This window comes from Pelodiscus sinensis, chromosome 6 (genome assembly GCF_049634645.1).
Source record: "Pelodiscus sinensis isolate JC-2024 chromosome 6, ASM4963464v1, whole genome shotgun sequence".
In the NCBI taxonomy this organism is placed as follows: Eukaryota; Metazoa; Chordata; order Testudines; family Trionychidae; genus Pelodiscus; species Pelodiscus sinensis.
Window position 1 is genome coordinate 92,773,931 of NC_134716.1, and position 27,713 is coordinate 92,801,643.

The 27,713-nt window shown below is 43.9% G+C and overlaps 1 protein-coding gene across 1 annotated transcript in view; it reads left to right on the forward strand.

Annotated features, from left to right (window-relative positions):
* The first annotated feature begins 6,599 nt into the window (after nt 1–6,599).
* Nucleotides 6,600–27,713, forward strand: part of LOC142830018 (uncharacterized) — a 45,855-nt gene continuing 24,741 nt past the window's right edge. The window contains exons 1-2 of the mRNA XM_075932857.1: nt 6,600–7,459; nt 7,655–7,992. Coding sequence (XP_075788972.1) covers nt 6,910–7,459; nt 7,655–7,992 — 888 coding nt within the window. The 5' untranslated portion in view covers nt 6,600–6,909. The remainder of the gene's footprint in view (nt 7,460–7,654; nt 7,993–27,713) is intronic.

Consider the following 27,713-nt stretch of genomic DNA (forward strand, 5'->3'; position numbering starts at 1 on the left):
GCAAGAGAGAAAAGCAAAAATAGAATGTATTAAGTAAAATGTTTCAGGTAGTCCATATGTGGATTCATTTTTCACTAACAGCCAAGTATGCTTGGGGCCTTTGTAGAATCTTGTGGAACCTTCCAGACTTCCTGAGAACTACATTTTCCTTGAACCTCCTAGAATGTCAGCCATACCCTCACTGGTATGTAAGGGGGCATCGCCAGTCAGTCAGTAAAATATAAGAATGACATGAGAGCCCACCTGCAACATTATGAACCTTGTTTTAGACATGAAGGGAATGTCTACTCTGCATGCTTATTTCAGAATAAGCTATTCCAGAAGCTATATTCCAAATTAGCTTATTTTGAAATAGAGCATCCACACTACAGGGAATCCTCAAAATTAGTCTGAGGCAGGCTCCCCTAACATGGATGTGCTATCTTGGTTTAGAGCCCCAGGAGGCACTGGGAGGAATAACTTAGAATGGCCCTGGGGAGAAGCTATTTCAAAATAGCAGGATTAGACCGTCCACACCACAGCTATTTTAAAATAGATATTTTGGAAGAGGAGTTATTCCTCGTGGAATGAGGTTTACAGAAGTCTGAATAAGCCACCTGTTATTTTGATGATATTTCAAAATAATGGAATTGCTGTGTAGATGCTTGCATTGTTATTTTGGAATAATGTTAGTTATTCCAAAATAACGGAGCAGTGCAGATGCACCCAAAGAGTGTAAGTAGCAACTAAAAAAGGGCACATAGTAATAAGATGTTAGAGATATTTATCAAGCTCCTATCTATGCAACAATATAAAATATATACTGTTACTTCTTTTCCCATGCTTTACACATGGGCTGTGTCTACACTGGCATGAATTTCTGGAACTGCTTAAAACGGAATACTATTCCGTTTTCAGTTTTTCCGGAAAAGGAGCGTCTACATTGGCAGGCTGCTTTTCCGGAAAAGCCCTTTTTCCGGAAAAGCGTCTGTGGCCAATGTAGACGCGCTTTTCCGGAAAAGAGCCCCGAATCGCCATTTTCGCGATCGGGGCTTTTTTCCGGAAAAGACTACTGGGCTGTCTACATTGGCCCTTTTCCGGAACAGTGTTCCGGAATAAGGACTTATGCCCGAGCGGGAGCAGAATATTTTTTCCGGAATAGCGGCTGATTTTGTACAGTAGAGTATCGTTTCTTTTCCGGAAATTCAAGGGCCAGTGTAGACAGCTCGCAGCTTATTCCGGAAAAGCGGCTGATTTTCCGGAATAAGTGGCCCAGTGTAGACACAGCCACTATGTTGGATAAATTTATAAGATTGAGGAACATAGACTTTTGCCCTCCCTAATATTGTTTTCCCCTATATAAATGATGCCACAGGAAGTCAGTAAGTGAAAAGATAACAAAAGGCAAATATGATGGGAAAAGATCTGAAACAGAACAACATAGTTGCCTAAAGCCCAGTCTTCAATTGTCCCAGTGCAGGAGAAATTGAGGAATGAAGTGTAAATGAGGGAAGTCCTGTTACAAGGAACTAGCAGAGTCACCTGAAGATAAGGAATGTAAATGTAAGGGAAACAATGGAAATCATCTCCATGTCCTGGTAGCATAAAGGAGAGTGATGATAAGAAAGATTGTAGCTCAAATGAAAAGGGGAATAATGACAAAGAAAAATCTGGTTTGCAAGAAAAGGAGAGAAACGATAAGGAAGAATCACTTTTGCACGATGACGAAAACAGCAGTGAGAAAAATTGCACATCAATACATATTTTATGGCTGGTGTTCTTAAACTTTGATCATACAATTTTGAACAAGCCAAACAAAAATCAAGGATATGCTGTTTCCTTGTAATGGGCAGAAGCGACACATCTCAAAGTTACACTGCGAAAGAGTACTGGAGAGTGGTGAGAAATGAAATCAGTGTTGACTAGTTTACGTGAAATCAACTGAATACATGTTCTGTTTTGGTTGTAAAATATTTGTCAAGTATGCCAAATTGTTGCTTGTGCTTTTTGGGTAAAATTAATGGCACAACTTAGCAGATGCTCTAAAGCAAAATGAAAAGTCACCTAGTTATTTTAAGACCTACTCCAAATGGGTGGGAGGTCAAGTGCATGCTTAAGCTGAATAAATGCATAGACACAGAAAACCAGCACATTCTTAATGTAGAAACCTAGCACTGGAAGAATGTGCTCAAGCATCTAATCTCTATTACCCTCTCCTTTGCAAAGAATAATTGGGCTTTCCAAGACTCGTCAGATAAGTTATTCAATGAACATAACAGTAATTTCCTCAGTTTGGTAGAGCTCCTTGGGAAATATGACAATGTTATGTATTAATACCTATGTTGAAACAAAGAGGAGTCCTGTGGCACCTTAACGACTATCAGATTTATTTGGGCATAAGCTTTCGTGGGTAAAAAAACACTGTCACATATAGTTAGTCAGTCTTTAAGGTGCCACACAACTCCTCGCTATTTTTGCAGATAAAGACTTCTTACATATATTGAGTAGTTTGTAAAGAAGTTATGGATCATTAGTTCACCAAAACAATTCAAAACAAATGCACTGACCTTATGGTGAGGAAGGTGCTTGATAACATATTGCTGCAGCTTGGCAAAGCTAAGTACTATACCGTAATAATGGATTGTGCTCCCAATGTTAGTCACAGTGAAAAGATGTCATTTACAGCAAGATTTGTTGAGGATGAGGATAGCTGTATCCATGTCAAGGAACTCTTTCTCTGTTTCCAGTCCGCTGACAACTCTACTGGAAAAGGCCTAACAGAACTGCTTATGGACATTTTTAATGAGAATAAAACAAAGCTTCTGCACTGTCACATCTAAGGTTATGACAATGGTGCAACATGAAGGGAAGAAAAGGGGCATTTAAGCAAGGATCTTTGCACTGAATCCAAGAGCTTTCTTCATGCCGTGTTGCTGCTTTTCCCTCAACCTAGTGGTTGTGTCAGATACAGCAACATCTTTAGATTCAGGTTCTCTCTAAGGGTGCATCTACACTGCACCGTAACTCAAAATAAGATACGCAATTTGAGTTATGCAAATTGCATATCTTATTTCAATGCTATTTTGAAATAGCTTATTTTGTCATTTGGCATTGTCTACAAATTGCCAAATTTTGAAATAAAGTGCTATTCCAAAACGTCCCTTACTCCTTATAGAATGAGCTATACAGCGACATCGGAATAGCAAGCCTGAAATACCGGGCTTGCTGTGAAGATGCGGGATAGCTATTTCGGGATACTCCCATATCCCGAAATAGCATTGCAGTGTAAATGTACCCAAAGGGATCTAAACTCTGTAATATCAACTATCACGTAGAAGATCCTCAATCAGTGGATATCACAACTACAACTACTACTACTTTGAGGAGCAACTCACCTTGATTTTGTTGTGGCCTGCAGAGACAACAGATTTGAAGATGCCATCACTGCTGCTAAAGAAAAGGGAGAAAACTTTGGAGCTGAGCCTCTCTTCCATTCAATTCATATCAGAGAAAGAGACTTTATTTCACACTAATATTCTCTACAGAGCTACACTGAACGTATTAAAAGAGTCATCCCCATCACAGACTTTCCCAATGCAGAAGGAAGGCAAAGACTGCCTTCTTTATTGTGTACTGTATAGTGCCGCATGTTGTCAGCATTTAATAAATAGTATGAAATAAAGATCCGTAATAAAGGGAAAGGGCCCAATCCTATTCCCATTAAAGTCAAGAAGAATTTTACCTTTGTTTTAAAGGGAGTAGAACTGTCATTAAACAGCTTACATAAGAAAACAAAATATCAATGATCTTGGAACGCTAAACTTTAACAAGTCCTTTAACTTCCAATCTGGGCTCTTGTTTCTAGCACTTATGGGTGTTGCATGGCAGCAGAATTTTCAAGATGCTTTCATTAGGATGTAATGAACATTCCATATGCCAATACTATGTGCTTTCTGAAAAGTCAGAGATCAGCAGAAAATGTAAAAGGCTATATTGTTATTGGTGCAATATCATTTAGTAATATTATCAACTGGGGGCCATTTCTATAGAAATACTTGTAATACAATATATTATAACTCTTAATTTATGTTCTATATCATCTCTCACCATCACTGAAATGCAGCCTTGTCTAGGATCAATTGAAGCAGGCAGTCTATGCAAACATTTAAGATGGGAATATTCTAACCTACCTAGTGTTACATATTCATAACCACTTCTAAAGTATATTTTGTCATAGTGGTGTAATTCTGCGAGCAGCTTAAGCAAGACTAACTAACATAAACCAAACAGTTTGTGTGCTAATTGAACATACAATGACATTTTATAAGGTCACATCTAGAGCAGCTAGATCATTATAGTTCTACTGAAAGGAACAAGCACCGAGCTACATTTTTAATTCATCCCATTGAATTAGTATTAGGTTTAGGGTGAGACACTGGTTCAGAGATTGGTAATAAATCTTCCAAAGTTCAAATCCAGTCCAGGTTCTTGATCATCTAATTCCATTTCCTAGCTGATTACTGTGATTGTCACACCTGGTATTTTTCTTGTCCAGCAGAGGTCAATGGACACAGATACTCTGCTGCTCTCTGTTCACCAACCCATGGTTCCTCCAGGTGACTGTTGAGGTAGAGTGTTGGGAGGTTTATATATTTGCTAGTATCTGTTCTATGCATAAATAGAGTGTCTCAGCACCCCTCATCAGAGATTCAATTAAATAATTAAATATTCTAATGCATACAGTATGCAATAAGAAATGCACGTTCACACACACACACACACACACACACACACACACACACACACACACACACACACACACCCCTTTCATCTCTCTCCTGGTATGGAATCCTCTTGTCATCTTGTTTTAGATAGTCAAATTGACATATCTTGTTAAATCTTATCTAGCATCTGACATAATATTAAAATATACTAAAGAGATAATGGCTAGCAATACAGTTGTTTCCTCAATCCACACAACTTGTTTAAAAACAAAATAAATTAGCCAATTTTGTAAGCCTGCAATCTTCAGTTGTTGAAACATTTTTGTACTTTACTTCTTCAAAGCCAAAATTGTCACTTGCATAATATTTCTGACTAAAAATATGCACAGTTTCAATTTTCATATGTTCTGGAAACGTACAGAAAGATCTCATTTCTTGTCATGTTGTATGCTGTCCCAGAACAAATAAATATTTTATGCATCTAATGCATTTATCAGCGGTGCTGTATAAAAAGTACAGACAATCCTCTGCAGTGGTGTCAAAGTCATCTCATGTTTTAAGAGAATCTGAGCAACCTCTTGGGTGCTTGTCCATCATGAAATTTAACTTTACATCTTATCCATCAAGCAAGTGAGAAGTGACAATATTTCCCTGATCTCTCAGATAACTGCAGCTGGTTTCAGTGGTAGAAAAGCAATTCTTGTGAAGATTATAAAGTGTATATTTTGTCAAACTGAATTTTCAAGGAAACATTTCTCCTATCAAGAAAACTTGAGGTAATTAAGGACATTGTGTCCTGTTTAACAATCCAAATTTTCCTCTCAGTTACATTGGCACAAACTCAATGAAGCCAAAGTCTGGCCCTGTGGTAAATGAGAGAAGAATTTGGTGCTATTATTTTTAAGTCTCAGAAGAAAGGAAGAGCATTAGATACCCAAATCCCACTGAATTTCAGTTGGATTTGGGCATCAAGCCTCTTTAAACATCACTGAAAATCCTGCTCTAAATAAAAAAATCAGTATGAAAAAACCTGCAGCCTGATTTGGACTAAAAGTGAAAATAAACACGTTGCTTAATCTAGTTCCCATCTTTCTCCCCCCCCCCCCCCCCCCAACACCAATCCTTTGTCTGAGCACCTTTGTACACATAAGTGAACCAGCATACACTTCAGCACCATTGGTAGCTCTTACTCAAGAGAGACCCAGAACAGGACTAGTAGGCTACTACAAATCAGAAATGAAGTATAGTGTAGCCCAGTAGGTCTCAGGGAGGGGCTCCTCCCACTCTGAGTCAGTAGGCTGCCACTCCGTCCCACTACTTTCTGTTCAGTTTCTCGCAGGTAGTTAGCTGGGGCTTCCGGTCCTATAATATTCCATAGTTCAGATGGAAGTCTGTAACAAATAATCTTTAAACCCCGACCCTGTTTCCAGGTGGGGCAGCAATAACGCAAACACCCTTGTTCAGGGTGGGGCAGCAAACAAACAGTTCTAAGCCCAGGCCCTTGTTCAGGGTGGGGTGGCAACCAAACAGACAAACAGTCTTAATAGAAGCACACAGCCAGATCCCCTTGCTGAGGTGGGGATCCAGTAGATGCGGGCTGCAGTTCAGGAACAGCCAAGGGGGAAGGCTGCCACCCAAGAGTGGGATGGCAGGAGTGACACAGGCCCACCCACTCTGTTGCATCCCAGCCCAGAGCCCTAGCAGCAGCAAAGTGGTCTGCTGCTAAGTCAGTAGGAATCCACGCTGCAACACACTGACCTGGTTAAGGCTCAGCCAAACGGTGGTCAGCTACTCCTGGGCTCTTTCTGCTCTCCCCGGGTATGTCTACACTAGAAAGTTAGTTCGAACTAACGGACGTTAGTTCGAACTAACTTTCCTATGCGCTACACTAGCGCTCCGTTAGTTCGAACTTAATTCGAACTAACGGAGCGCTTAGTTCGAACTAGGTAAACCTCATTTTACGAGGACTAACGCCTAGTTCGAACTAGCTAGTTCGAACTAAGGGCTGTGTAGCCCTTTAGTTCGAACTAGTGGGAGGCTAAGGCTTCCCAGGTTTCCCTGGTGGCCACTCTGGCCAACACCAGGGAAACTCTATTGCCCCCCTCCCGGCCCCGGAGCCCTTAAAGGGCCACGGGCTGGCTACTCACTTTGTGCCAGTTGCAAGGCTGCCAGCACCCGTGCCTGCACAGCCTGCACCTGCCACAGGATGAGCCAGCCATCCGAGGGCTCCCAGCCCTCCACTGCTCCCCACGACCAGCCTGGCGGCTCCCGGGAGCCTGCCCGGGGGCGCAAAAGGCGGGCGCCCGCCTGGTCAAGTGCGGAGATCGTGGACCTCATCGAGGTTTGGGGGGAAGCCTCAAATGTCCACGATCTCCGCACTAGCCACCGGAACGCGGCCGTCTACGGACGCATGGCTGCCAGCCTGGCCGCCAGGGGCCACCAGCGCAGCCGGGAGCAGGTGCGCTGCAAGATTAAAGACTTGCGGCAGTCCTACTCCCGGGCCTGCCTGCCAGGGGCTGACCCGGAGGCCTGCCCCCACTTCCATGCCCTGGACCGCATCCTGGGGCCTCATGCCGTCCCTGCCCCCCGGGACGTGATTGACCCCGGGGCAGAGGGACCGCTCCTGGACACCGAGGAGGAGGAAGAGGGCTCTGAGAGCCAGGAGCCTGCCGCCAGCCTTCCCAGGACCCGGGACCCCCGAGGCACCCCACAGAGCCGCTCGCCTGCATCATCAGAGGCCGGGGAGGCGTCCACCTGTGAGTACCCTCGTGTTCCCCTTATGTGTACGGGGGGCTGGGGCGAGAGGGAGCCCCGGGACCGTGCGCCTGGGCCTTGCCCACTACGGAGCAGCAGCTGGGGATCCTGCAGGGGCCCTGGCCTTGCAGAGGGGAGCTGGGTTTCACACACCTGGGCCCCTGGGGTAATTGACCGCTGGTCTTCTTGCACCACAGCTGCAGCACCGGGGACTGCAGGGCGCACCACACCGCCTGCAGCAGCCGCCCGCGCCCGGGCAAGCAGGACAGCCAGGAACCAGGAGGACTACCAGAGGCGGCATCTCCGGTTCCTGGACCGACAGCTCCGTCTCCAGGACCACTGGGTCCAGGAGGACCTCAGGCTGCGCCAGAGGAGTCTGGAGGCCCTGGAGGAGCAGGGCCGTGCCCTGCGAGGCCACCTCCAGAGCCTGCTAGACCGCTTTCCATTTCCTCCTCCCCCTGCTCCCCCTCTTACTCCCCCTCTTGCTCCCCCTGCTCCCCCTCTTGCTCCCCCTGCTCCCCCTCTTGCTCCCCCTGCTCCCCCTCTTGCTCCCCCTCTTGCTCCCCCTGCTCCCCCTCTTGCTCCCCCTGCTCCCCCTCTTGCTCCCCCTGCTCCCCCTCTTGCTCCTCCTGCTCCTCCTGCTTCCGCTCCTGCTTCCGCTCCTGCTTCCTCCACACCCCCTGTCCTCTCTGCCCCCCCCTCCACAACCATTCCCCACCGACGCCCCCGGACCCGCAGTGTGGCGAGACGGGAGAGGCACCCAGACTCCCACCCCTGAGCTTTCCTTTCCCTTCCTCCCTTCCCTCCCCTCCCCTTCCAGCTCCCTCGTCCCAGGTTTCCCCCTCCCTTCTCCCACCTTCATTCCTCCCTCCCCCACCCCAGTTCTCTGAAATAAACAGACGTTTTTGTTGGAAAAACAGGTGTCTTTATTGTACAGTAGATAGGGAGGGGAAAGGGGAAGGGGGGGGGTAGGGTGGAAGAAGGCCCCGGTGGGGCATGCAGGGAGAGGTCAGTCCTCCTCCTCCTCCACCTGGAAGCTGTCCCGCAGGGCTTCCCGGATCCGGATGGCCCCCCGCTGGGCTTCCCGGACGGCGGCGGTGCGGGGCTGACCGTAGTGTCCAGCCATGCGGTCAGCCTCAGCCATCCAGGCTGGCAAGAAAGCCTCCCCCTTCCGCTCACACAAATTGTGGAGCACACAACATGCTGCCACCACGGGAGGGATGTTGTGCTCGGCCAGGTCCAGACGGGTGAGGAGGCATCGAAAGCGGGCTTTCAGTCGCCCGAAGGCCCCCTCCACCACGATGCGGGCCCTGCTCAGCCTGTTATTGAAGGCCTGGCGGGAGGGATTGAGGTGCCCCGTGTAGGGCTTCATGAGCCAGGGCTGCAGTGGGTAGGCGGCATCCCCCACCAGGCAGACGGGCATGTCCACGTCCCCGACCCTGATGTGGCGGTCGGGGAAGAAGGTCCCGTCCTGCAGCCGCTGGCACACGGAGGAGTTCCGGTACACCCGGGCGTCGTGTGCTTTGCCGGACCAGCCCACATTTATGTCCGTCAACTGTCCCCGGTGGTCACACACGGCCTGCAGGATGACGGAGAAGTACCCCTTTCTGTTGACGTACCGGGACGCCTGGTGTTCCGGGGCACGGATGGGGATGTGCGTCCCGTCGATGGCCCCCCCGCAGTTGGGGAAGCCGAGGGCGCCGAATCCCCGGATGACGGCATCCGGGTCGGCGAGGCGGACCACCCTGCGGAGCAGCACCCGGTTGATGGCCTTGACCACCTGCGGAGAGAGACACAGCAAAGCGTCAATCAGTGGGGCGCCCGGGTGGCTGGGAGCATTCATGCCCTGGCAGTGCCCCGCGCCCCACTCCCGGAAGCAACCCCCCTGGCGGCGTGTAGTACGGCCGGGACAGCCCGACCCCTCCGGTGCGGGGCGCCTTCGCCTCCTCCCGCCCCCCCCTTTGTCCCTGGGGCGGCCCATCCCCTCCTCGCAGCCCCCCTCCCCCCCGGCTCGGTGGCCGACGAGCGCCGTACCTGCATGAGCACTGCTCCGACAGTGGATCTCCCCACGCCGAACTGGTTCCCGACGGATCGGTAGCTGTCCGGCGTGGAGAGCTTCCAGAGGGCGATGGCCACCCGCTTCTGGAGGGGGATGGCGGGCCTCATGCGAGTGTCCCTTCTTTGCAGGGCAGGGGCGAGCCACTCGCAGAGCTCCAGGAAGGTGTCCCTCCTCATCCTAAAGTTCTGGGTCCACTGTCGGTCGTCCCAGCGCTCCAGGACGATGCGGTCCCACCAGTCGCTGCTGGTGTCCAGACGCCAGATGCGGCGGGGCACGCCGGTGCCGGGGCGCCGCCGCGGCTCCTCCACGGCCCCCAGGGCGGCCAGGCGGAGAGGCAGGGGGCTGACGTTCCCCAGGTGGTGCCAGGCAGCCTCGAGCCATTGGTGGCAGGCTTGCAGCAGCAAGTCCAGAACGTGCACCAGAAGGTGCAGGGCGAGCCGTGGCTCCATGTTGCCACCTGCGGCGGCCCCCCCGAAGGGAAGCACCGACACAGACGGGCACAGAGACCGACGCTTTGCTGTCCCTCGGCGAGGTTGGCAAGCAAGCAGGAAAAGCTGAGAACCGGCTGTCCAGGGGGGGTCCCTTTAAGCACGAGCCTCAGATAGCCTCAGACAGCAGCCACACAAAGCAACTGCTGACCTGATGCCCTGCCAGAACCGGTTTCAGCTGCCCTTAAATGCCCCCCTGCGTCCAATCAGTGTGGACGCGCTAGTTCGAACTAGCAAAACGCTAGTTCGAACTAGTTTTTAGTTCTAGATGCGCTAGTTCGAACTAGCTTAGTTCGAATTAACTAATTCGAACTAAGTTAGTTCGAACTAGCGCTGTAGTGTAGACGTACCCCCCCTTGGTCTGTACCTGGGTCCATTGCAGGTCCTCTGGGCTCTGTTGCTCTGGAACCTCCAGCTAGGTAAGCAGTCCTTCCAAGCAGTCATCCAGTTGCGGGGTCCAGCTCCTTGTTTGGATGCATGGGGAAGGCATCTGGCTCTTTTGGTCACTGGTACCTGACTGGCCTCTCTGGCAGGTCTTTTATATCCCCACCTCCTGGCTTCCCATTAGGTGGGTTGCTAGAGCCAGGTGCTTCCCACCAAGGTTCAGGGAGGGGCTCCTCCCTCTCTGGGTCAGAGGGCTGCCACTCCATCCTACTACGTATAGAGACAATTAACTGGGAGCAACAGTTCTAATACTTCTAATCCACATTACATTCCCATTTTTAGGACTGATTTCAAGTCCTTCTAAGTCTTTGCTGGCTCTGATCCATTTCAACATTTCCCTTTTTTGGTTCTAGAATTCTTTGCTCTTGTATTAAGTATGAAGCATTGGCATTAATTTGTATTAATTCATTTCCTTGCACTATTTAGCTCTATGCTGATTCAACACCTTTGAACTGTTCCATTTCCACGTGTGTGGAGCAGACGTTTGTGGTTCTGAAAGAGAATATAGACTAGGTGAATGCCTTTTGGCATAAGAACCAGCAACTCCCAAAGAAGGTTCATGAAGGGACTCAAGGCAACTGTAACGATCTCTGAATAGTCCCCATAAAAGAGCATGAACTAGGAACACAATGAAAATCTTCCACCCTGTCTATAGAACAACCATTTGTATTCAGTTTTACTTTCATTGGCTTATTTCCACAGCCACTTATTGCACTATCACCATGATAATTGATGTGTTAAGCAAACACCCTGGTCATGATGTGAAAGTCACACAAAACACAATCTACTATACCTATAGCTGTGCTCTTCCTTTTACACCCTCTACTTTTTTTTCTCTGTGGTGCATATTCATTTCACGATAGGAATCAAACATAGATACCACTTATTAACCTGGTGAATCCGTGCAGAAACCTCTGATGAATAGCTTATAAAGTTGTCCTCCACCCATACAACAGTCTTTCCCTCCCCTGTGTTAAGTAAAAAAAGAGGAGAAACAGAGAGCGGGGGGGGGGGGGGGGGGGGGCGGGAGGAGGGAGATTGAGAGAAAAAGCATAGGAGGCAAAAAAGGAATACAGATAATAAAGGTGACTTAACTCAGAAGAAAGTAGGGCCTAGTACATATTGGTAGGTCCTTCCACATGCATCTCTGTCAATGTGTTTAGTTCCAATCTGCAATACACTGACTTTTCATTTCCTGGGGCTTTACAAAGCAGAAGACTCATGCTGTATTTTGCAAGAGTTACGTGACAAACATTCCTCAAAGGCTGGCTGTGAAAAACATTCAATTCATCTTTACTGGTAGCATATAACATACTGGAGCACAGGTCCCCCAAGACAAAAAACAATTAAGACATGATATGTAGTTACATGAGTAGGGACTAACCAACCAGAGTAAAGGTTGAAAGATTATAATCTTAATACATTATTTCTCTGATAGACTACTATGTCTGCCCCTCTTTCAGCCACAGCAACAGAACTGTTACCTCCGTAACAGCTTAGTCCTGGAACTCACTTCTCCCTTAGCCCACATATGTTGACTTTCAAGGGTATTCTGCAAGGTCTACGTCCTAGACTGCATTCTCAAATGTTGGAGAATGGAGAGGATTAAGGAGGGCATCAGGCAATTGTATGTTTCCTACAATAATTAAGGAATTAGTTATTTAGCAGGAAGGGCCACAATTCAGAATGCAAGATTCCTGCTGTGGCCTTTGTGAGCATGAGAGGCTATATACCATACAGTGCTCTATGGCAGTCTGATGCCCTAATGAGTCTGATTTGGACTTCAGAGCTTTCACCCCCAATTCATTAGGAATAACATTATTCCCCATTAACTTCTTTTTTCCCATGTTCCATACCACGTCAATATTGTCTGCAGCCATGCAGGCTCCCATGCAGGATGCTCAATTGTGTCTCAGACAGAGTACCTTGCTTTGCCCGCTAGGGGGCCCTGGAGAGCAAAGTGGGGTACATCCTCCCTCATCAATTGAAAAGATTGTCCATGTGAAGCTCCCAGTTTTCTTTGAACAGAACAGCAAGAATTCCGAGATTGCATCTATCTTCATCTGGGTCATATATTGAATACCATGACACCACCTTCCAAGCCATCAAAATATCATTTAAATTGTTTCATGCAAAGTCAACATAGTCCCTAAGTAAACTCTGATTTCTTGTGTATCAAGTTTAGCTGGAAATCAAAACAATTAATTAAAATAGCAACACACAAGACCTAAACATTATTTATGCCTCTAATTAGCTCATTCTAGTGGGTATTTTAGTCCCTGTCTGGTCGGGACATTAATTATCTTCATAAATACAGCAAAAGTTAAATAATAAGCACCCAGGGCTACAGAACTACTGTAATGTTCCATCTTAAATGAACATATAAATTTTATTAATGGATACTTTATAGAACTCTATGTATTATAAATCAAACAAGAAACCTATTTCTATCTTTTAAGGTTGCAACGAAAAAGCTTTAACATTATTGAGAATAATTTTTATTAAGTTTAAAACTCCTTTTTTGTAGTAATGAGACTGTTACGGGGATAATTTAATCTGATTTGTCATGAAGCACCTCAGCTTGTTAAATAAGTTAATAAATGACTGGGCATTAATCAAAGTGACAAAGCTATGAAGAGTAGGGGATGGGAGACAATTCTGGTGATAGTATTAATTAGTATTTAATTAGAAACTTAGGGGCCATAAATAAAAAAAATCATGGTACAGACATTTATGCAAATTGCTCTGAAGCTATGGCAGAGTTAGATTTGCTTTAAAGGACCATTTCTTTTTTAAAATACATACTGTAGACAATGGAGTTGTGCTACCATCACATGTATCGAAATGAGCTATTATATTGTTTTCAATTTGTTCCAATTACAGGTCTCTAAATATAAATCACTCTTTTGGCTCTCCTGATTGAAATGAAAGGTTTCTGAGATTTCTGATGGGAGTTCTTTTAAAAAAAAAGAGGAGGAAGGGAGGAAGGAATTTGGAATTTCTGTTCTGTTTTAATTAAGAAGTAGTGCTGCACAATTTTCTAAGAAACAATTCATGACATAATGGCGCAGTTGCAGTTCTGGGCACAACAATATCTTCTATTGATGAGGGTGAATAAGACTGGAGGTTTGTTAGTTATTGGATATTATAGAATACTAGAATTTTTTTATATATATAATTATAGCCCTTTTACCGTCTCTCTCAATAAATTGCCCATTTCTAAATGGATAACCAAAGAGATAGTATAGCATTCTGTTGTGTGCTTTTCTAAGGAACATGGCCTTTTTCCAGACTTTATTATTTGTTGCATTTATACAAGAAAGGTTATCCACAGTAAAACTGCTTTTTCTATTCAACGGTCTAGCTCTGTCATGGCTCATTTATGTGAGAACATGACTGACTGAAACCAGCATTATCCACAACTGACAAGTGTCAGACCTACAGTTCAATCAGCCTCTTCCTTAAGATAATGCCGAGGGCTTGGTGTTTGAAGTAGTGGGACAATAAAGTGAAGAGAGACAATCAGGGTCAAATTGATCCAATTCCCTGTATATAAGAGGGATTCCGCCTAATAACACAGAACGTTTTTTGCACTCCAAACACATTAGTTCTTAAACAGGGATTTGCTTCAAGAAAATCTGTGACTGACACAAAAATGCTAAAATTTGAAATCTGGATGAGGTTTGATTATGAGTTTCCTCTCAATGTCTTGGATTAAACATATAGATGACAACCTCATATACATGGGTTTCAGTGTCTAATGTTATTCAGTGATGTACAAGGGATGTTAAATCAGATGAGCCTAGTGTTACATAGAGATACATTCCCTTTTTGCTTGTTTTATATTTAACAGATCATTTGTACATGTTAATACAATTAAGAGAGAAACGAATCAGAGGCACCTCATTTTAGCAATGCTCTGAATTCCCATTGTTAGTGTAGCAAATGGAGTCTTGAATTCATTTCTTTAGACTACAGGCCTGTACCTAGGATGTGGGGTGTGAAAGCACCCTCCATGGTCTCCCAAGTAACCATGCTCCCACCAGCCAGGGGAAGGCAGGAGAGGCAAGCTGCCTGAGCCTCCCTCCCCCATGCTCTGGCTGACCAGGGGAAGGCTGGGGCTGATTTTCCCCACTTACTCGAAAGATCATAGGGAGTGCATTCACACCCTTGTGGTCCACATTTACAAAAAAGCACCCCCCACACAGAAATTCCTGTGTACGGGCCTGGAATAAGTCTCCATAGTACATGGCAGTTAACACAAATATGCCTTAAAAATGACCAGCGGTTTCTGCATTGCAAAACATATCAGGTCTGGAATTTAAGAAGATATTTGTCAAAAAGACTAAAGAAGCTGAGCAGCAGTCACTAAAGATTCTGGAGAAACCTTGGTACCTTCAAGCACCATGATACCAAACTTCCACACATTTCCCTTGCTCCATCCGCTAGTAAGCCTCATTAGTTGTACATCTTTTTTCTTTTGCAGGGCTTGCAATACATCTGCAATTTTTGCTACTCAGAAAAGCTTTCTTCTATCAACTAGTTAGCATCTTAGAAAGACACATAAAACCAGATTTACTTTGGCCCAACTCCTCAAAGGAATTTAGGTGTCTACAATGGGAGTGAGACAGCTAAATGTCCTTGAAGATCTGATCTTTCCCCCAATCTAAAGAAAGCAGCAGACCTGATTTTTGCCTTGGCAGATACTGTGACCATTTTGGCACTTGCTCCCTGTTAACCCCAGCAAACACATGGGATCATATATTTACTATGTATAATATGTGTGGTGGTGGTGGCAGTGGTGGGTTTTGACGGAAGAGAGGAGGAGGGCAGTAATCTGCAGCATCTGGTTGTGGGTGGAGGAGGTTGTAGATGTGATTATGTCCTGGCAAAAAGTACTCTTTGGCTTCACTGAGTGCACCTACCAGATCACAGCCTATGCCAAACCAGGCAGTATGTTCTCAGAGCTCATACCCAAAACAGATATCAGTTGAAGATTAGTATCAAGATCAGCTGAACTGGAATCAGAAGGCCCATGTTTCCTGGAGGGACTGTTATTGAGGAACACCAAGAAAACAGGGATGTGAAGTGTCAGTCTGTAAGTAACTCAGCCATATGGATAGAGCAATCCCCTGGGTGTAATAAAGTTCTACTTGTTCATCTTAACCTGCATTCAGTTCTACTTTTTGTTAATGAAACATATGGGTGACAACTGAGTGGTGAGTTCTCTGCAGTGCAGTGGCTGGCAGCTTGAGCCAGGGAACTCAGTCTGAAGCCCCAGGTCACAAACCCTTCCTTCCCTAGGTTGCAACCCAAACCCCTGCACTTCCTCCTGCACCCCAGTCCTGTGTGTCAGATCATAACTGCCTCCTTCACCCAAATTCCCTCCCATTTGGGCCCTCCTGCATGCCAAAACCTTACCCCAAGCTCCCTTCTGCACTCAACCTCCATCCCAGACCCCAAGCCTCCTTCATTAAAATCATGGAACAGTGTGGCTCACAACCCCTTTTGCAAAATCTTGGACTGGTCCCCCATCAAAAATATATTGCCCATCCCTGCTGCTAGACACTGCTGCAATACAAATACAAATAACTAATCATTGTGATAATAAAGCATCAGCAGTGGGCTTAGCCCTGGGCAGGAAACCAAATAAAGGAAGTCCCTGACCCAAAGCTCTTACAAGCTATGGAAAGCAATGGAACCCTGAACATAGCAGAAGTTGGGGGACGGAATAGCTGACAGTTATTTTGTGGTGTGTAATGTCTGCTTTGAGTCACTTCTTGTAGCCTTTGTCAAAGAAGGGATTAGAATGCTTCAATTGGGGTAACTTAAAGTGGGTCTACACTGCAGGGCTTAACCTGAAATAAGCTATACAAACTGAGCTACGTCAATTGTATAGCTTATTTTGAAATAGCTTATTTCAAAATAGGGAGTGTCTACACAGCACTTATTTCGAAATAGAGCACTCTTCCTCCGACTTCCTTTACTCCTCATACAATGAGAGCTACAGGAATTGGAATAAGAAGTCCTCCAGCTTGATAGTATTTTGACACGATTTTGAAATAACTGCCTGCGTAGACACGGACTAAGTTATTTCAGAATAATGTTACAGTGGAGACAGACCCTTAGTGAATCATGCTTAGGAGAGTGGGCCATGCATATGGAAGAGCTGTAAAAAGAAGCACAGAGAGGAATATGGGAAAAGATGAATGGATAGAGAGGTTCATATACCTGGCTGAAAATGTGTGCATGCTGGCAGTGCAGTTAGAAACAGATACAGAGAAACTGGATGTTTTTAAAATTAGAATGGGTGGATATTTTTGTTGATGTATATTAATGGTTGCAGACTTCCAGGCTACATCTTCACTGTGAGTACTTCCGGCAGAAAATATGCTAATGAGGAACGCAATAGCATAAGTTGCAACATCATTAGCATATTTTCTACCGTTTCTTTTTGCCCAAGGGGTTTTTGCACTAAAAGAAGCAAGACATAAAGATCTGGTGCAAAACAGGGGTTTTGCACAAAAAAAAACCCATCCACACTGCTTCTTTTTGCGCAAAAACCCCTTGCACAACAAGAAACGGCAGAAAATATTCTAATGATGTCGTGACTTATGCTATTGAGTCCTTCATTAGCATATTTTCTTCCAGAAGAACTCACAATGAAGACAAAGACCCATTGTACACTTCTGTAGGGAATCAGAGAGTTTCCGTCTTCAGAGTCCAGTCTGGTCCCCTAAGTTTAAATGCAATATCTCTTTGAAAAACTGAATTATACTAATGACTAAGAGGAGGAGTCAATAGGGAGCATAGATTGTAATGACAGCACCATTTGTATCCTATAAGCTTAAAACAATGAACCAACTTCTTCCCTGCTACAAATCCAGTGAAGACAATAAATAGTGTTTGGCTCAATAACTTCAACAATAATTGTGGCACATGTATTTAATGCAGTTGGCAAGTAGTAACAATCACCTACTCAATAAACAAAATGCATATATCATTAACAATGCAGAGTCCTTAACAGAATACCATATAGTGGAAAACTACATTTGTGTCACTTGCCAATACAATAATGGTGCTAACATTGTATTTATAAACTTCACAGAGTTTTCTTATTACTACAAGGAAAAATAAATACCAACAATTACCTCCTAAATATTATTTTCATGTATTTCCTGATTAGGCAATAAGACAGGAAGGCTTCATATTTCTGATTCGCACAGGCTCTGCATGGTGTTATAAAAAACATGAATCCAATAGAAGAGTGGAACCTCTTAAGTTCAAAGCTTGCCCAGAAATGAATTGCAAAGGGTGTGTTTTATTTCATTCTGTTATTATTAAAACTGATCAAATTAGCCATATGAATAATTTACCTGGAAAATTTAGTCCTGTTTTCTGTTTCTGAAACATTCATGAAAGGATCGTGACTTCCTGTCCCACAAAGAGCTCCCTGCTTGCACTCCTTGCAGGACTGGGGCCTAAAATTTGATTTATAGACTTTTAAAAAACTGTTTAAGGAATGGTTTGAGCAATGAAATATCAATTACTGGGTTGTTCAGAAACTTCACTTTGTCTGTTCATTATTCTTGGTATCTTATTGATCACCTACACAATGTCAGATGGGATTGTTTCTGTTTCCTGACCTGGTGACTGAAACTTTTTAAACAAGGGAACAATTGTCTTGTTTGTAAGCCAATAGGCTTTTCCCCAAACTCTACTGGGAATGAAAATCCCTCAGCATGAACCAGAAAGGGTTGGGAACACAGGTGAACCAAGCAGCTGTTTGGATCACAAGGGAATGCTCATAAACATTGTTTTGCAACATTTAACCAGCTTTAATTACAATAGGAGAAAAAAAATCATACAGATAACACTCTTTTTCTGGACAGGATGTAACTGTAATGATAGTTTATCCAAAAGATCTATTTGCATCCACAATGCAGTAAGCCATTTCAGAACATGCTGGAAATCAATTAGCTTTCTTTTTTAAAATAAGTTTTTTGAAGGGCAGATAGCCTGGAGTGGGCCATATAATCACTTCTTGGAATTTATGCCATTTTTTTTCATTTGCTAGCTTTGGCTTTGATGGCCTCCATATTTAGTTTGATTTTTATTGCTGTACTTTAAGCCCTCAACTGGAATAGTCACATAATGATTAAATATAAATAAAACCAAGATTCAGGAAGGTCTTTCTGCATGTGTGCTTCTACTCACTCAAGTGACAGAAAGACAACTAGATTTTTTTAAAACTATTTTTCCATTGCCATCCAGAAGTTTCAGTTAATCAGGCCTTGTTAGCTTCCCTGGACAAGAAATATGATGGTTTATAGCAAAGAGTTAAAGAAAAATGAAAGCCATTCTAATATTGATGAATTGTCACCTAGCCTGATTTTCATGCCATGGATTCACCAAGGGCAAGTCATGCCTGACCAATCTGATTAGCTTCTATGATGAGGTAACTGGCTCTGTGGACATGGGGAAGTCAGTGGATGTGAAATACCTTGACTCTAGCAAAGCTTTTGATACGGTTTCCCATAGTATTCTTGCCAGCAAGCTAAGGGAGTATGGTTTGGATAAATGAACTGTAATGTGGATAGAAAGCTGGCTAGACTGTTGGACCCAATGGGTAGTGATCAATGGCTCAATGTCAGATTGTCAGCCAGTTTCAAGCGGAGTGCCCCAAGGATTGGTTCCAGGGCCCATTTTGTTCAACATCGTTATTAACGACCTGGATGAGGGGATGGATTGCACCCTCAGCAAGCTTGCAGATGACTAAGCTAGGGGGAGAGGTAGATACGCTGGAGGGCAGGGAGATGGTCCATAGTGACCTTGACAGATTAGAGGACCGGGCCAAAAGAAATCTGATGAAGTTCAGCAAGGACAAGTGCAGAATCCTGCACTTGGGATGGAAGAATCACAAGCATTGTTACAGGCTGGGGACCGACTATCTAGGTAGCAGTTCAGGACCTGGGGATTACAGTGGATGAGAAACTAGATATGAGTCAATAGTGTGCCCTTGTAGCCAAGAAGGCTAATGGCATATTAGGGTGCATTAGGAGGAACATTGATAGCAGATCTAAAGAAGTGATTATTCCTCTTTATTCAGCACTGGTGAGGCCACATCTGGAGCATTGCATCCAATTCTGGGGCCCCCACGACAGAAAGGATGTGGACGCAATGGAGAGGGTCCAGCAGAGGGCAACCAAAATTATTAGGGGGCTGAAGCACATGACCTACAAGAAGAAGGCTGAGGGATTTGGGTTTGTTTAGTCTGCAGAAGAGTGAGGAAGGATTTGATAGCAGCCTTTAACTTCCTGAAGGGAGGTTCCAAAGAGGATGGAGAGAGGCTGTTCTCAGTAGTGACGGATAGCAAAACAAGGAGCAATGGTCTCAAGTTACAGTGAGGGAGGTCTAGGTTGGATATTAGGAAAAATAAACCAATCATTTTGGTTGCCCTTTGCTGAAGAGAATCAATCTCATTGGTAAGTTATTTTATGTTATGGGTTACTGTAACTAGATTATAGCCAACAGTACATTTCATAGAAGGACACTGAATAGTCATCACAAAGTCAGGTCACTTTACTGATAACCTGGTATAGATTTCACCTAATGATTAAATATGAAAACTCTGGCATGTCTAATATGATACAAAGCAAGGTCCCCCATATGCTTACATGAAGATATGCATTATAAACTTAGTTAATCAGGTAGTCTGGTTGGGTGGGTTCTGATAGCTGATCTATAGAATCCTCAAAATACATGCCTTTCTTGTTCTTCTACGGGCTATCACATGCCTTTAATTTTCCTAAGAACAACTACTGCCATCTTCACCCTTGAAGAGTATTTCACCTCCAAAATGGTTTCCATTTCATGACTAATAAAAATGGTCCCACTAGTTGGGGCTCATGCAAAAATCAGAGAGACACACTCCAATCAAGGTCAGTGTCATAAAATTCACACTTACAAGGGCTGTATAATTGATCCGCACTGGTCTGTGTGACTCAGCCAAACTGGCTGAAGGGAAAGGTTTTCCTTCCCCTGCTGCTGTATGTGTGTGTGTAGCAGACAGATTCCACACATACATACACAATTCAGAAGAGTTTTAGGAAGTGGTGTCCCTTTCTGGTGCACCTTCTGACAATAAAATATGTGGATAGAAACTACTAAGGCCCCAGTGAGGGAACAATCTAGGTGGCAGAAGAACAGAGAAAGCGGTGAAGGAATTTCAGAGATTTCTCTATACTATGAATGCTCCATTGACCACCTAATCTAGTTCTCGGTTTTCTAGGAACAGTTTAGAGGGATCTATCTTAGATCTATACAGCACTCACCTCTTTGGCTAAATCTATTGTAGAAGTTACTGAAACCATAACATCACTCATTACACTTACACCTATGGGACATGCAGAAAATACTGCCCAGTCCTGTTTTTCCACTAAGGCAGAAAGCAGTGAATTAAAAAAAATCATTTTTCATTACAAACAAAAAGAATGCCATAATGAAGCACAGTCAAGAAACAGCAAGAAAGCACATGAAATGCCTAGATATTTGAATGCATTTTTACATTCATTTTCATTCTATTTTCATAGCTTCACTACCTCCTCATGGCCCTTGCTTTTGGTCTTTTACTGGATTAATATACATCCAATTCCTCATTAAAGCAGACTTTTGTCACAAAAATGATGAGTATTATCACAGCTTGGAATTTATATTTTTACTGTGTAATCAAAGTCCATAAATCATCTCACAGAAAACATTTAGTGTATACAGTATCTAGAATAATAAATATTTCTCTTTTCTTATCCCTTCTGCCTGTGCAAAAAATGCCAGAAGTCTATACCCTGACACCCTGTTTTCTTAGATTTTATATTATAAATACCATAAAATTGTTGCTGAAGATCTTGACCTAAATTCAGCCTTGAACACTTAAGATTTGGCAAAGGGTGCGATGCCTCATTAGAATGAATGTGGGGGGAAAACGAGCATTACGGTTTCACTTCTCATACCTGGCTCCTCTGATCACATTCCCAGTCAGTAGGTGCTTCCCTGGAGAGGGTAGGTAATGTTTAGCATTGCAATAGAAGAAAGGAGGAAGACTGGATTCCTTCCATTGGTATGAAGAGATGGGTAAGAGAAAACTAAAGGCAGGGAACAGTGAGGCATGGGGGCTATATAAATGTGCTTGCAGGGTGGGTCTTTGTAATGTTGCAAACCAGCTTGGTTGGGAGATTTTTGTGGCCTGTTGTGGAAGCACTTGTTTGGGCACCCCGCTATAGCATTCACATCCTTTCAAAGGCTGCTATGGGTGACTGAAAACAACTCTGCAATCAGCTGAAGATAGGATAGGATACAGGGTACTAGTGTCCAGGAGAAGACAAGGCCAAGACCAAGGAGTCATCCATTACTATCAGTGCCACTCATCATGTCTGGGATTGTATTGGCTAGTGACCAGGGCCTTTCATCAATGTTATTAAAGGCATGATTGTGATAGGCTGCCTGGGCTCTTACGGACTAATACAGACCTAGGAAGGCTGCACAGGAGGCAGCCAATCAGAGAAGAGCTGAGAAGAGCAGCAGATATAAGAAGAGTTACAGGGCAGAGCAGATTCAGTAGCAGCCTGGAACTAAGGAGGGAACACTGGGCTCTTAGCGGGCTGAAGGCAGTGAACACCATGGACAGAGCAGTTTTATAAGCAGAAACCTGGAGAACTAAAGGCAGCTCCTGGTGGGCTGCAAGATTCTACAGGCTAAGGTCCTGAGGCAAAAGCAAAGAGGGTGACAAGGAAGTAGCTCACGGAGATCTAGAGAGGCAGCAGAGGGGATACAGCAAGTGGTGGCTATCTACAGGGACACAGGGCTGGAACCCAGAGTAGCGGGTGGGCTTGGGTCCCCCTCCACCGCTACAGAAGAAGTCGCCAGACATTAGGCTGCAGTTGCCATTGAGGGAAGCAGCTGGATTTTCGGACTATGGTATACTCCCCAGAAGAGGGAAGCACAGACTGACACATCTGGCGTGCTGCATCTTGAAGAGGATGAAATAGTCCTGGGAATGAAATGGATCCCCAGTGCGCAAAATGCCACCAGAAGAATGTGTCCCTGCTAGCAAAACTGATGCCTGGGACATCTAGCAGGAGATGCTGAAGTGCTAAAATGCACCACCTCACAATGATCAATAAAGTAGCTGTTATCTAGAATTAAGATTATCTGCCACCACCTCTGGGACATCCCTAGGATCTCTATTAGCCTTAAGAAATCAGGTGCCCAGGCTAGTGGCGAGCATTTACCCATGACCAGCTGATTTGGAATGCAAGACAGAATTGCAACTACATTCTCAGACCATGCTGGACTTTAGTCTAGGAGGATCCAAGGGGTTTCCAAGCAGTCAAGTTTGTGCAGACCACGCATCAACTTTAAAGCATAAACTTGCTGGAGCCTGAAATCCTCCTGTAGTTAAATCTTATATGGGGGTCGGAGTTACATTGTGTACTTGGGCCTGCTAGGGCCTTGAACCCTTGGGCTGGCTTTCAATGACAGCACTCCAATCATTCTAGGTGCACAGATATGTCCACACATCACAGACTTGGCAGTGGCTCTGCATGTGCAGGTCCAGGCTTTCTTAAAGCCCCTCTGCCACACTCTGACATGCCTTTCTTCTCATCAGCCTCATTTCAAAGAAATGCAACAGTTTAGGTTCTACTTCTGCTTGCCAAATTTTTCTGCCTTCTCATCCTCTTCATACACTCTCCCCCTCTCCCCGCTCCCTCTAAAATTGTGCTGTGAAGTGCAGGTCTTGCTTTGGCAGTGGCCTCTTCTGCAGGGCAATAGCTAATGAAGCAGTAGCTTGAATCAATGGCAAGTGAGTTCCACCTGAGACTCCCATGCAGTAAAAGACACCTAAGAGGACCCATCTTAGTCAGGGGTTCAGTGTCATGCATTCAGCTCTGTCATTGTTACTCCAAAGCAATTTTCCATCCCATTTCCCTCTAAGTATGAAGTGGACCACCAGCCTATTTAACAAGGAAGCATTCTGTGAGGTAATTCAAGATGGCCACTGCTATAGAGTGAATCAAACACTCTGTGGTCTCTCAAGGAGATTTTATATTTGTGCTTTCTTTCATGAAAGTATATTGTTACTCTTTGTGCAGGGGGAAAATATAAAACACATGAAACTCTGTACCTAAGTCCTGTCTAATAGGTGCCCCGCCTTCTGCACTTACAAACACCTGCCTGCATTGGCATGTATTCAATTTCAGGTGGTCACATACCCTTATGCTGGCCTATAAGGTCATCCCTGAAGAGAAAGTGCTCACCTATCATCTGTGTGAAGATCAGCCTGCTAGCATTTATATCTGGATTCTCCTGCCTGCAAGTCTTTTCAAAACATGACTCACTGTAATGTTGGAATTTATATTCTTGAGCTCCTTTTTCCACACACATGTATGCACTGAAAATAAAACAAAATTATAATTAGTTCAACACAAAAAGAATCTGGTAATGAAATTGGTATATTCCAAGTTTAATTGTTAATTATTTTTTGTTCAATGCTCATATTGTTTTCCATTCTGCTTTTGCACAATGGTAATCGTAATAGACCAGATTAGATTTCTGACAGAATAAAATGGCACGGTCAATAATTAACCACTGAAATGTATATATTAACTCTGAATCCATACCTACTCACACAGGCACAATAAGTATTCCATTACATGTTCCACTGAAAATATCATAGGAAAGTATATCCCCATGGTAAAGGAAATGAAAAATAATGACACAGAAAACAAAAGGTAGCTGGCTAAACTGTAGTGAAAACGAAAATGTCAGGGGCCAGTAAAGGCCAAAACATTTTATGGAAAAAAAGAAACAGAAACATCATCTGATTTGTACCTTTTAAACATAAAATCCCCTATAAATGCATCAGAAGAAGTTGTTGTGAAGCAAGGCCTAAAGGGAGACTCTGTTCCTGTAATAAACACTGAGTTGTATGCAAGAAAATAGGGTGGACACTGTTATGCCCCAAATACTCCATTATCCAAACTATCTGCCTGGCCGCTATAATTATAGGGCTTTGGAGAAAGAGAAACTGCGGGGAAGAAGGGAGCAACAAAGAAACACATGCTTAGATATTTTTCTTCTATTATACCTGGCTCATTTGAATAATAATGTATTACAGTTTGTAGTATAGGATTGTGTGCCTGCAGTAATGAACTTCCTCTTAGCCTAGAGTATCTGTCCTCATCTTTGTCATTCACTGGAAAAAAAAAAAAAAAAGGAAATCATTGGGGTGATGTACAGCAGCAGTGTAGGATTTCAAAGTAATCCAATCATGTGATGCTGACTACCCTGATGGGATCATTTCTGAAGCTACCATACTGGTACCAACTGCATCTTTCTCAATTTTTGATTACAGGGTTCTACTGAGTTCACATGTAAATATGGTAAATAAATAAAGTAATAAAGTATCCTGAGAAATTCTCCCTCCTCTAGAAATTGTATCTAAATTAGGCACAAATAGTTTTCCTGTAAAAATCATAGATAGCCCAACCAGTACTATAGATACATATAGAGTCACAAAAGGTCAGAGGTGAAAAAGACTGTTCAGACAATCCATTTCATCCCCTACCATTGCAGTACTGTTTCCAGTAGTATATTCTCTAGTGGTTTGTCTGCTCTAGGTTTAAATGTCACAAGCAATGGGGCTTTCATCGCTGTCTTTGGATGGCTGAATAGATTTTATTTCCCTAATCTTCTGCTACGTTTTCCCACACCATTGATAATTGATTTTCAGAGACCTGTGCTCAATAATCCCTAATTCAGAATCCTCTGCTTCCCCTCCAGACTGCAGGCCTAGATTCTGGTAATGGAGGGTTTTGCCCTAGTCTGTGTTTTTGTTAAGAAGTTGTAAGTATTTTCTATACTTCCCAACGTTATATGTTTATTTTTCAATTGGAAAAATATGGGAAACAGTTACAAATTGGGGAATAGGGTTTCCATGCTGTTTTCCCCCATTGTTTAATAACTTTTACCAGTTGAAAAACAAACTGAGAGAGAGGGGAAACATCCCACTTCTTAACTGAATGATAAGAAGTTATAGAACATGGGTTCCCTCTGGTTTTACTGTCCCTTCCATTTTTTCAGTGGAAAAAAAAGCAAAAAGGAGAACACAAAACAATTTAATAGCTTTAGAAGATTAAAAAGAAACTAAATTTCCTTAGTTTGTGCTCTTGAAACCTCCCATCCCTCAAGGTGCGTGATCATCCTGGGATCACAATGGCAATAGATGCTGGAGAAGAGATGGATGCCACCAGAATTATTGCCCATAATCATTCTTGATGACATGGTGAAACCTAAGGCTACGTCTAGACTGGCATGATTTTCCGCAAATGCTTTTAATGGAAAAGTTTTTCTGTTAAAAGCATTTGCGGAAAAGAGCATCTAGATTGACACGGACGCTTTTCTGCAAAAGCACTTTTTGCGGAAAAGCATCCGTGCTAATATAGACGTGGTTTTGCGCAAGAAAGCCCCAATCGCCATTTTCGCAATCGGGGCTTTTTTGCGCAAAACAATACCGCATTTGCGCAAGAGGGGTTTTGCCCGAACGGGAGCAGCATAGCATTTCCGCAAGAACACTGACAATCTTACATGAGATCATCAGTGTCCTTGTGGAAATTCAAGCGGCCAGTGTAGACAGCTGGCAAGTTTTTCTGCAAAAGCAGCTGCTTTTGTGGAAAAACTTGCCAGTCTAGACACAGCCTAAATGTAACACATTGGCTGCTGCATTTGGAGGAATCAATGCTTTTGCAGTGGGCAATTCCAACAGTGCATTTGAGAAGGGGGTGACTGTATTATAAATGAATTAAATTGGTCAAGCAGGTGCTTTCCATTGGCACATCAAATGGTCATAGCATGAAAGCAGGTAACCACTATCTAGTACAAAATGAGTTTGTCAGATAAGTGGGACATGATTGGATTGTGAGAGTCCAGATGGAATGGAATGATTGCTGTGGAACAAAACATGTTGATCTGGAGTGGAGTAACATAGCAGGGGGCTGTGCTACTGATCAGGAAGCAGATTAGCTCTTACATGATGGACAAACGAGCCAGCCAAGGTTTTTCCTTTTCTGTGTAGACATACTTTTAGAAATCTGACAGAGAATGGAACTTGTGACTTCTACTCTAGAAACACTCAGCTATATTTGGAGAAACAGAGTTATTACCACGTGAAGGATAAATAAAATGCATTACTCTCTTGTCTTTAGTGTCTTGCTATGAGAACATGAGACATGGATATTAAAGAAACAGGACACATTGGGACCCCCACTACAGAAAGGATGTGGACGAATTGGGAAGGGTCCAGTGGAGGGCAACCAAAATGATTAGGGGGCTGGAGCACATGACCTATGAGGAGAGACTGAGGGATTTGGGCTTATTTAGTCTGCAGAAGAGAAGAGTGAGGGGTGATTTGATAGCAGTCTTAGCTTCCTGTAGGGTGGGTCCACAGAGGATGGAGATAGGCTGTTCTCAGTAGTGACAGATGGCAGAACAAACTGCAATGGTCTCAAGTTACAGAACATTATAAGGCTTTCTACCTTAAACTGAAATGCACAGGCAATTGCTGCATGTGAGCTGTACTTCACACACAACTAGCAGTGAGGTAATTGCTTGAATTTGGAGCATAACAGGAGCAATACATGATATTATGAAGATGATCAAATGATGACAAGGTGAATTTGTGGGACATGTGGGTCAGATGAGTGAAGGAAGATTGCCCCCGTATATGTTGCAGAGATAGATGCCAGGAGCATGGGGCTCTTGTGGTATGGTTTGACAATGAGGCTGACTAGAGGGACTTTTTTTTTTTGTCGAATGCATCATCCTTCCCAAATTTTGGAGGTTCTGGTACAATACAACCTGGTCCAAGCTATTCCTGGTCCAAGTTATTCCAGAATTGACTGTAAACCATTCTGCTTTGTCTGCTATCTCCACTCTGTAGAAATAACAGCAACAACTTTTTAAAACAAAAAGATTTATCAGAACCTCTCATCTTTGGCAGTTTAGATAAAATAGAACTCAGGTATTCCACCCCTCTTCTGGTTTTGAACATCAAACCTTAACCAAGACAAAACCTCAACAGCCTGCTTCTGTATTCTTCTGGAAAAAAATCATTGAATTAAAGCTGAGGAGCAGCGTGCTGCATATGTGAACTGCATGAAATGAAAACCTTTTAGTACAGATCTTGACTTCAGAGGTTTGTGGAAGCAGCAA